The 12,319-nt window shown below is 34.2% G+C and overlaps 1 protein-coding gene across 1 annotated transcript; it reads left to right on the forward strand.

Moving 5' to 3' along the window:
- The first annotated feature begins 1,959 nt into the window (after positions 1-1,959).
- Positions 1,960-6,451, forward strand: LOC131683412 (uncharacterized). The gene is made up of 2 exons (XM_058965384.1): positions 1,960-3,146; positions 5,751-6,451. Exons 1-2 carry the CDS (start codon positions 2,147-2,149, stop codon positions 5,759-5,761), a joined length of 1,011 nt encoding a protein of 336 aa, XP_058821367.1. The 5' UTR covers positions 1,960-2,146; the 3' UTR covers positions 5,762-6,451.
- The last annotated feature ends 5,868 nt before the right edge of the window (positions 6,452-12,319 follow it).

Below are 12,319 nucleotides of genomic sequence, written 5' to 3' on the forward strand. Positions count from 1 at the left end.
ATATATGTATATATATATATATATATATATATATATATATATATATATATATATATATATATATATATATATATATATATATATATATATATATATATATATATATATATATATATATATATATATATATATATATATATATATATATATATATATATATATATATATATATATATATATATATATATATATATATATATATATATATATATATATATATATATATATATATATATATATATATATATATATATATATATATATATATATATATATATATATATATATATATATATATATATATATATATATATATATATATATATATATATATATATATATATATATATATATATATATATATATATATATATATATATATATATATATATATATATAAAAATAAGATGCAAAATTTGATACAAAAAATTTCTCCTGTGGTTGCCATTTTCAGAGCCTTGGCCATATGTTGAGATACTGGAAAAAAGGGTAAGGTTAGAATTTTTGTACCTTAACATATTTTATGAAATACTTGTTATACGTCTAGCGGAGTACAATGTGCAAAATCCTCTTGAGAACATAAAAAATATTAGCAAGTCGAAGTTATAGTAATTTCTGCAAAACGTATTTTTTTTCAAAGAGGTTTGCGTGACTACGATTCCAGTCCAACTCAACTGAAAGCATAAAACTAAAAAAAAATCATTAATGTGTATCTTTGGTGTCCTTGAACGATTCAATAAAAAATTTGGAAACGAGGACGATTTTTCCAAAAAACACTATTTTCATTGAAAAAACCTTTCGTTATGCAATATTACTTCTTCCAATCTTAGTTCGAAATCTGAAAATGTTTTTGTGTGTGTACTGTGTATATCTGTGTCAAATTATTTCATTCAATTTCCTCGCATATTGCTGAACCAATTAGCATAAACTTAGTTTCAAGCGAATCGTCTTTAAAATATTGCTACTGATTTTTTTCAGGCAGTTTAGTTTAAGAATGCAAACTTGTGGAACGAGACATTTTTACTGTTTGAAAAAACTTTATAAAACATTTTGAAGATAATGCAGACAAGATAGAAGTATATGCCCATTCAAAAAAAAACGTAGTCTAAAACTGAGTTCTCCTCGTCTACTTTTGAGTTTGTATTAAAATGTTAAGTGTGAGTAAACTTTAGTTAAAAGCTAATACGAAAAATAACCATTCAGCTTTTTTATATATAACTGCAAAGGAAATTACTGGAACTTCGTAAATCATTTACCTATACCGTCCAGATGTTTGCGATGCCTGGAGATCTAATCAGAGGGCTTTTTTGGACATCTGTTGCATATATATGTACATATATATATATATATATATATATATATATATATATATATATATATATATATATATATATATATATATATATATATATATATATATATATATATATATATATATATATATATATATATATATATATATATATATATATATATATATATATATATATATATATATATATATATATATATATATATATATATATATATATATATTTCTTTATTATGTCCATCATACTTTAAAGTCTACAAGGACGGTCAGGATGGGAAAAGTCCATTTGAGTTGGACACCTTTCATGCCATTCTCAGGCAGGCGCAAAGACTACCAACTTTTGAAATCACAAATACAGACAATAATAACAACTACATTTCGTCTTAAGTCCTAGTACACATTACTTTACATTAAAAAATAATATCAAAATACAACAGATCGTCTAATTTTGTCGGCAAAGCGGCTGGACGGTTCACCAAATTCGAAGAGCTCTTCCACGGCGGTAAATGCGCGAATGCGTGCAGCAATCGGTTCGTTGTATCCAAATACGGTTCTATGTGTGAGAGGCGAGATGAGATGTATCTCATCTCATAGCGAAGAACACCCAATAGAGTCAGTGTGATCTTAAAGCTTGAACAAACCAGACGTGTTTAGCAGTCGTAGTTTCCGAAAGCCCTTAGCAACGATCCTCGGCCATAGCATACTGGCGACGAGAATAAAAAGAAACGTGGTACAATCACGGTGTAAGGAAAATTGGTTCAATAGTTTACTCGCGTGATAGTCGAGCAGTAAAAATTGGACGTTTGCGTTTTAATTGAAATCGTAAAAAACGCTATGGCAATGTCAGTAGAAGATGAAAATAAAATGGTCACTGTGACCGTAGACAAAAGAACAAAAGGGAAGTTTCCTGTGTATGTACCTGGGTTAAATGTGAACTCTTATCTACAAACAGTAGATATATTTTTTGCTTTGAATAGAACTCCAGACGACGAAAAGGCGTTGGAATTCATAACCAGTGTTGGTCAAGAGACGGCCAACCGAATAATTGGCAGTTTCAAACCGAATAGGATCGTTGATAAAACATACGCGCAAATAGTGGATAAGTTTAAAGTCTTACACGAAGAGAACAAAAATGTGTTTGCTGAACGGCATCGGTTGATAACGCGGAAACAAGAAGAGGGCGAATCGCTGGACGATTTCGCTATAGATTTACAGAACATTGTTGAACATTGTAGTGTGAGCGTCGATACGGAAGCTACATTAGTGCAATCAGTATTCGTGGCAGGGATTCGGAATGAAAAAACAAGAGAGACTATGATACGGGATGCAAACCATACGCTAAACCTAGCTCAACTACTAGAAAAAGCTAAAACAGTTGAGATAGCCGCCTTCGAGGCTCGAAAAATGTCTAAGCAAAGTTCCAGCATGGTTAATTATGTGGGTCAAAACAATTCAGTGCGTAACAGAAGTTTCATCAAACCAGGAAGGTTCCACGAAAGTGCATGTTCCGGGCAAGGACCGAAGGATATTTCGAGTCATCGAGGAAATTTTAAAGTTAGCAGCGACACGGTGTGCTACAATTGTTATAATAAAGGTCATTTGTCTTATAACTGCACGCTGCCCAAAGTTAAGAAGCCACGCCATGGATCTCCAATACCTAGAAATAATTCAGTGAGGAAGAGAGCTTTCGAAGAACGGATCAACCAATTATCAGCAGCCATGGAAGATCTCAAAATGAGTTTAGGCGACGAGAATGCTACAGGTGATGATCAGTCAGGGGAAGAACTGGACACCGAGGATGCCCAATCAAATTGGATTAACAATATATTGCTCGGTAAGTCAAACATTTCAACACCAGCTTTTGTGGAATTAAATGTGGAGGATCAAAGCTTGTTGATGGAATGCGATACTGGTGCTAGTGCGACAATTTGTTCATTAGATACATATAAAGAAAAGTTTAATAAGTGTACACTACTACCAGATAGTCGAAGCTTTTTCGTTATCTCTGGCGAAACTGTAAACGTGGTGGGAAAGATAAGAGTTAAAGTGAAATTGAAAGCGAAAACACTAACTTTATCGATATTGGTGATCAAATCTCCTCGAAATTTTGTGTCTCTGTTAGGTCGAGACTGGCTAAGCGCAATCTGGCCTCAGTGGAGAGAAACGTTTAATCTTAATTCTCTCTGCGAAAGTAAAAGACAACAGTGGGTGAAGAAAACTGTTGAAAATTTGAAAACTCAGTATGCGCCGGCGTTCGATGAGGATCTAACAGAACCGATTAAAGGGGTCGAAGTAGACATCAGAATGGATAGCAATGCAAATCCGGTGGTACACAAACCATACACAGTCGCATTTAAACACAGAGATATCGTTGGGGCACATTTAGATGATTTAGAAGCTAAAGGTATTCTTGAGAAGGTAGAATATACCGAGTGGGCATCACCCATAGTAGTGGTAGTGAAACCAAATAAAAAAGATATTCGAATATGTATGGACGGGTCCAAGACTGTAAACCCACACATTATTACCCATCATTATCCTCTTCCAGTTATCGAAGAGCTCATTACAAATAAAAGTGGTGCAAAAAAAATTCGCTCTAATTGATTTGAGAGGAGCCTATCAGCAACTCGTGCTCTCGGAAGCTTCCAAAAAGCTCTTAGTAATAAACACACATCAGGGATTGTATGCCTACCGCAGATTACCGTTCGGGGTTAAACCGGCAGCCACAATTTTCCAATCCGTTATGGACTCTATTTTACGAGATATTGCAAAAGTCCAAACGTACATCGATGATATCTTAATTTGGGCTGATTCCGATGATGAGCTGTTAGATAAGATCAAAATAGTGTTAGGAAGGCTTATGCACCATAACGTTAAAATCAATGCCGAGAAATGTGAATGGTTTGTCTCCCAAGTGAAATATTTGGGTCACATTCTTTCGGAGGCGGGTGTGTCGCCAAATCCGGAGAAGGTGAATGCGATAACGGCCGTGTCAGTGCCAAAGTCAAAAACACAACTGAAATCATTTCTCGGTATGATAACATTTTATGGTAAATTCGTTCCTAAATTGAGCGTTATTCTCTCTCCACTTTATAACCTTCTGACAAAGAATAGTAAATGGAGTTGGGATCAAAAATGCAATGAAGCTTTCGAGAAGAGCAAGAGAGCCATTTGTAGTGCAAAAGTTCTAACACATTTTGATCCATCTAAGTCCATCACAGTAACATGCGACGCAAGTGATGACGGGATTTCAGGCATATTGAGCCATAAGATAAACGAAATTGAAATGCCGGTGTTTTTTGTGTCGCGTCGATTGTCGACAACTGAAAAAAAATATCCAATATTACACAGGGAAGCATTAGCTGTGGTATTTGCCATGGAAAAATTCTATAAATATGTCTTAGGACAGAAAATATCTATTATCACGGATCACAAACCATTACTGGGAATATTTAATAGCAAAAAAGGGGGCCCGTCAGTAATTGCAACTAGGCTACAGAGGTATTTTTTACGATTATCTATATTTGATTACACTATCACTCATATGGCTGGAAAAGATAATTGTGTGGCAGACTGCTTGTCAAGATTACCTTTGGACCAAAATCTGAGTTCAGCCGACTTAGAAGAAAGTCAGCGTAGCTCTTTCATGGAACTCAATTATCTAGTAGACGACCAACATGTGAATCTCAACTCTAAAATTATAGGTCAAGAGTCAGCTAACGATTCTACTTTGTCAAAAGTATTAAATTTTGTACAAAATGGTTGGCCAAGTCATGTAAAAGATAAAAAATTGAAAAACTTTTTCGGTAAAAGACATGAATTAAGCATAGAGTCAGATTGTTTAATTTTCGGTGAAAGAGTGGTTATTCCGACCGCCTTGAAAATTCCGTCTCTTCAATTGTTACATGCAAACCACCGTGGCATACAAAAAATGAAACAAATCGCCAGAAGGTATTTATACTGGCCCAGTTTCGGATCAGACATCGAAAGCTACGTAGGTTCTTGCAAACAATGTCAAATTTTAGGAATAGATAGAACCCCAAGAGTGTACGGCAATTGGCCCGCTACATCTAAACCGTTTGAGCGTGTCCACATAGATTTTTTCCATAAATTTAATCGCACCTTTCTGATATTAGTTGATGCATACTCCAGGTGGATTGAGGTCCGCAGAATGGTTAAAACTAATGCAGATAACGTTGCACAAGAGCTGGATAACATTTTTTCTGTGTTTGGATTTGCATCAACTATTGTCAGCGACAATGGGCCTCCATTCAACAGCTTCCACTTCAAAAAATACTGTGAGTCTAGAAACTGCGAACACATTCTGTCGCCTCCCTACCACCCCGCCAGCAATGGGCTAGCAGAAAGGGCAGTACAAACCACAAAAGCGGTGTTGGGGAAACTAATAAAAGAGAACGATTCCTTTTCATCATTACAGATCGACAATGAAATCAAAAAAATTTTGCATCACCACCATCAATCACCAACTACCGAAGACAACATAATACCGAATGAACGAATTTTTGCTTTCCCACCTCGCACGAAGCTGTCTGCCCTAAGAGGGAATAATAAAACATTCCATTACGACGACAACGCTCAAAATACGCCAACAGTTTTCAAAACCAACAGTAAAATAATTTATACATATAAATCAAATGGTAGAGCTCTTAGCACAGAAGGTACCATATTAAAAAAAATATCGAATCTAACTTATTTGATAGACGTAAATGGCGGTACCCGTAAAGCGCATAGAAATCAATTAAAACACATTCCCCAGAAACCATTCGTTCTGAAAAATTCTATCGCTCCGGAGTTAGCGGCAGAATACGATCTACAAAACGAAACAATCAGGTCAGAGATTAAAACAGAACATAAACATACACCATCAAGTGCATTGCCTAAACTAAAAACAAAACCAGTATTACGGCGATCTACTAGATATATAAAATCAAAGTACAAAAATCTTAATTTAGGGCAACTAGTTAAGAAGAAGAAATCCAAATGAAATAATTGTTTAAGTTTATTTTTGAATACCCAAACATTGCATAATATTGAATTTAAAAAAAGATGAATTATGAATTTAAGGAGGGAGATGTGAGAGGCGAGATGAGATGTATCTCATCTCATAGCGAAGAACACCCAATAGAGTCAGTGTGATCTTAAAGCTTGAACAAACCAGACGTGTTTAGCAGTCGTAGTTTCCGAAAGCCCTTAGCAACGATCCTCGGCCATAGCACTATGGAATCTGTGTTGAAGTAGGGTTCTATTTCTTAGTACCATGCGAACGAAGCGTTTCTGCACTCGTTCGATTCTAATGCACCACGAAACTTTCTGTGGAAACCAGATCACTAATGCGTTTATACCTGCACAAAACTTCTAGCTTTTCCCTCATCCTGCAGCTCAACATATATAACCCCTTAATGAGAAAAAGTTGCAATTGTTCCACTAGGTGGATTATAACAGATTTTTTTTTATCAAGCATACTCATAGAAAAACTATTGTGTAAGAGACCTTTGAAATCATCGTTATCGGTTTTTGTATTGGGTTAATGAGTTTTAAATTACAAATTACAAAATGTAAGGAAAATTACTTACAAATTTAAAGATCTACAGACTATGGAAACGCGTTGTGCATCACCATTTACGAAAAACCGCGCGTCTTCATCACCATCGTTTTACATTTCTTACAAAAAAAAATGTATAGGATTCGCTCAAACTTTGAAAACTTTTTCCGAGGCCCGGAGGTCCGAGTCTCATATACCAATCGACTCAGCTCGACAAATTGAGACAATGTCTGTATGTATGTATGTATGTATGTACAAAATGTCATGTAATTATCTCAGCAACCACTGAACCGATCTTAACGAAATTAGTTTCAAATGAAAGGCCTAACGTTCCCATTTGACACTAGTATTTTTGTTTTTCGATATGTTGTTTACTTTCTGAGATATGGGTAATTTTGTCAAAACAAATCCGGTTTGAAGCGAATAACTTTCGAACAAGACAATTACACCGCGTGAACTGGAATGAACAGAAATGGAAAGTTTATTAAAATACCTTTCCAACAAGCTATAGATTGTCAAAATCCGTTCACAAGCGGTGGAGATATTAAACATTTTGTGTTTTTATTCCTCGCTTAGCAATTTTCACTAACTAAAAATGAGAACGTTACGTACAGAGTATTGCTTTACTGGTGTTTTAGGGGCAAAACTAAACCGATTTTGAATATCAGGGTAAAAACACATCTACGTGAGTCAAGGAATACAATTCCGAAAATATTTTGTGAATTTGCTCAACAATAAATTAACTGTTTCTGGAAAAAAATATGTAAGTTTACTACAAAGATAAAGAGCGAACTTTTTCCAAAGTTAAGGTGTTTTGCCTTTGCATTACGCATTTCGATGAATCGCGAGTTTGAATTTTGATGGTATATGAATACGCAGATCATCACATAACTCTCCTAGAAGTTGATAATAGCTTTTTCGTTCAATTCATATTTATATTTCACTCATCACATTGGTCGCAATGGTACCAAAACGTGCGTTCAATTAATGGTGCTCTAGGAGTTGATTTTAGCGATTTGGTGTGTTAGGAACATTTTTTCACAATGTAAGCCTGCTTTTTTGATGTATATTGAATTGTGAATAATCCATCTAAAAGTGAGATAGACAATTTATTTACACTAACTTTAGATATAAAGTCATAATGTCAATGACAAATTTATAGAAAATTCAACTACGAGAAAACTTGCTAAAAATGCAAACTCACCAAAATGTAATGGTGTTGAGTTAAAGCGCGTTGTTTGTGGCACACAAAAAATCATTTTTTCATTATAACTTTTTTCTGAGATTTTTGTAATTCTTTAAATGGTCTACGAAGTTGTGGAAATAAAGAAATTACAGTTGTTTGTTGAAGACGTCAACATTTTTACATTTCCTACAAAAGAAATGTATAGGATTCGCGAAAATTTTGAAAACTTTTTCCGAGGCCCGGAGTGCCGAGTTTCATATACCAATCGACTTAGCTCGACAACCTGGGACAATGTCTGTATGTGTGTGTGTGGGTATGTATGAATGTGCACTAATGTCATGTAATTATCTCAGCAACCACCACTGAACCGATCTTAACGAAATTGGTTTCAAATGAAAGGCCTAACGTTGCCATTTAACTCTATTGTTTTTGTTTTTCGATAGGTTGTTTACTTTCTGAAATATGGATGATTCACAACACAAAGGGTTTAAAGCAAATAACTTTTGAACAAAGCAATATAGTCGTACTATGTGCACACAATAAAAAATGTAAAAATACCTTTCTAACAAGCAATAGATTTTTAAAATTCGTTGATGAACGACGGAGATATTAAGCATTTTATATTTTTATTCCTCGCTTACCAATTTTTACTAACAAAAAATGAGATCGTTACATATCGGTCATTCCACGCGAAGTGATCAAAAAAGATGCAAACTTGAAATCGACCTCCACGGATTTGAACAAAATTTGGAGGAATTGTTCATCTAGGGCCAATATATAAAAACCCAAATGTTTGTGTCAATTGAACCACCCCTCGGGTCATGGGAGCACCCCCCGTTTTGGTAAATTGCCAAAACCCTTGATTTTCTTTTGATCATATCTCCGGTTCTATTTACTCTAGAATCAAACCACAAGATGGCTTTTGAATCAAATTGTTCAAGGAGTCTATAAAAAATATTATTTTTTGCCGACAGTGTTGCCAACTATGCAATTTTTCAGTTAAATATTAAAAGTTAATTTTTCTCTCAATACGTATATTTTAATTTTGAATTCTTCAGACATTTTTACATAAAAATCACTTATCGTCCCAATATAATATGAGCGCATCCTGAGATATACCGTTTTGAAGGGAAAAACTGCGATTTTCTCATATAAAAATCCATTTTTATTGGCCAAAATTGAGAAAATCTTCAAACTGTCATAAAAATCGACCCTGATCTGCTAGAAGCAGTTTTTCATCATTTCTCGTCTACTTCACGAAAAATTGTGTCTGAACTCAGAATACTCAAGTTGGTTTTTTAGTGTTGAGCGCTTGCGATTTTATATGGGAAATTGCGGTTTTTTCTCTTCAAAACGGTGTATCTCAGGATGCGCTCATATTATATTGGGATGATAAGTTTTTTATGTAAAAATGTCTGAGGAACGCGATGGCATTAAAATTTTCAAAATTAAAATATACATATTGAGAGAAAAATTAACTTTTAATATTTAACTGAAAAAATTGTATAATTGGCAACACTGCCGGCAAAAAATAATACTTTTAATAGACTCCTTGAACAATTTTATTCAAAAGCCATCTTGTGGTTTAATTCTAGAGTAAATAGAACCGGAGATATGATCAAAAGAAAATCAAGGGTTTTGGCAATTTACCAAAACGAGGGGTGCTCCCATGACCCGAGGGGTGGTTCAATTGTCACAAAAATTTGGGATTTTATATGTTGGCCCTAGATGAACAATTCCTCTAAATTTTGTTCAAATCCGTGGAGGTCGATTACACGTGCCTTGATCATTTCGCATGGAATGACCCATATAGAATATTGCTTTAGTGGTGTTTTAGCGGCTAAACTAACCCGATTTTGAATATCGGGGTATGAAAACACATCTGCTTGATTCAAGAAATTTAATTCCTAATTTTTTTGTGAATTTACTTCAAAATTAATTAACTATTTCTCAAAAATTAATAGGTACGCAAGTTCACTTCAAAGACAAACCAATGTGTAAATTCAATTCAAAGTGAAAATTTGTCCAGAGTTGATGTATTTACTCGTTGAATTGAGCATTGCTTTCAGTCGTGAGATAGACGTTGGATGGTATATGAATGCACAGATCACCTAGCAATCCACCTAGCAGTGAGAAAATTGATTTCTAATATAATTCATATTCATATTATACTCGTAACATCACCAAGAGCAACTGTGTTTTTGAATAACAAAATTCTAGTGAAAGTTTATCTTCTTTTGCAAGATTTTTGTTATACTAATTATGGCGTAAAAATTATCAGTTGCATTATGTATAATAAAGATGTAAGAAATCAAAATTTAGTCATATGTACAAAAATAATGTCACAGCACCAACCATCAACCGATCTCTCCCCAATCGTGTTCATGGCAACTGTTACGACTCAGATCTATCATGATATTTCCAAATCCATTTCTAAGATGTGTCATAAGATCTTCAACTAATCTGAAATATTTGATAGTATCCAAGCTAATTTAATCTTGCGATGCATTTGTTCAGGTTAAAGAAAACAAACCTATTTTTGTCTTCTGTTTCCCTATAAATAGTTTTCCGTTTTAGTGTAGAACAGGGCCACTTGCGGAAACAAACGAAATATTACATTCTATTTGAAAAGGAAAATATTTGTGGTCATAATTTGCAAAATATTTGTATTATGAGAAAACTATAACTAATTTATGTTTAAACCCTGCTTTCCTCTGAATGGCTATTCCTTTGAAACGTTGCACTAAGGAGAGTCATATGACCAAAAACCAAAAACTACATGAACTCCAATTTAATTGTATATACTATAATTACAGATATCCTTGGGTATTTCAAATTGGGTAATATGGTTGTTTGGTGACAAAAATGTTGAAAAAAGACATCCCAAGTGCACGTTTTGAATTTTTCGTATCTCTACTGAATTTTTAATGAAACATATGCTCAAATGTGTCATTTGAAAATTGAGAACACCTGTTTTGGGTAGATATTATTGAAAATTCAGATTCATTGCACTTTTATGAAAAATTACGGATCAAATTCAACAAATATCCACAAATTAGTACCGGGAAAAATGACGTCGAAAGACCCGTGAACTATCGAACTATAGTTGCATCTCAGTAAAAGGATGCTTTTAACTTATAACGATGAACAGATGGAGATGGCTTTTGGTCACGGTTTTAGCCAATATTATTTTATTTGGTCTATCGCCTACGTTTCGAAGGTCTACGCCTTCATCTTCAGGGCAAAACTACAATTAACAACTTGATGACATATAACAATCACAGATTTACAATCAGTACAGAATTACTTACAACGGTTACAATAATATCATAGTCAAGTGATTTTGAATGTTTCCTTAAGCTTTAAATGTACAAAAACCATTTCTTCTCTATTCACAAAATTAAAAGATCCAACATCAGAACAATCTAAGCGGAATGTGATCTATCGCATTCCGTGTTCAGATTGTGAGTGCTCATACGTTGGTTTAACAACTCAGCAACTCAAACAACGACTAGCTGGCCACCGCTCGCTTATAAAACGATACAACGATTTCAAATCGTCAAACTGTGAGCGGGAGACAGGAAACGCAGATGAGTTCAAAAAGACGGCGCTAATGGTTCACATGATCGAAAAGGAGCACAGTTTTGATTTGTCAAGAACCAAAATTCTTGATCATGACAATAGACTGCCGGCCCTTCAAATTCTAGAAATGTGCCATATTTTCAGTGACGGTTCGACGATAAATTTCAGGACCGACACAAATAATTTGAACGCAGCATACTCTGGTGTGTTGCATTCTCTCTCGCATTAAGCATAACCATTACTTGCTCTTTCTCTCATTGTTTCTCTCGCTCTGCGGATTCATCCCATCTGTCAAATTTTCGTTTCTACTACCATCTGTTCCGTACCAAGACGATAATTACACATACTTTTGCTCTATTGAAACATTTCATTGCTCAGTCTGCTAGTGATGTGCGCGGGGTTCCTTTATGTAAGCTTTCCGATAAATTAAATATTTCCGTTTAAAATTAATTTCAACCAAACTTAATGATATTACAGTGTAGAGTAGCGTGTTGCGTTTTGAGATTCAATGTTCAAAATCACTTGACTATGATATTATTGTAACCGTTGTAAGTAATTCTGTACTGATTGTAAATCTGTGATTGTTATATGTCATCAAGTTGTTAATTGTAGTTTTGCCCTGAAGATGAAGGCGTAGACCTTCGAAACGTAGGCGATAGACCAAATAAAATAATAT

The sequence above is a fragment of the Topomyia yanbarensis genome, chromosome 2, assembly GCF_030247195.1.
Source record: "Topomyia yanbarensis strain Yona2022 chromosome 2, ASM3024719v1, whole genome shotgun sequence".
Classification (NCBI taxonomy): Eukaryota; Metazoa; Arthropoda; class Insecta; order Diptera; family Culicidae; genus Topomyia; species Topomyia yanbarensis.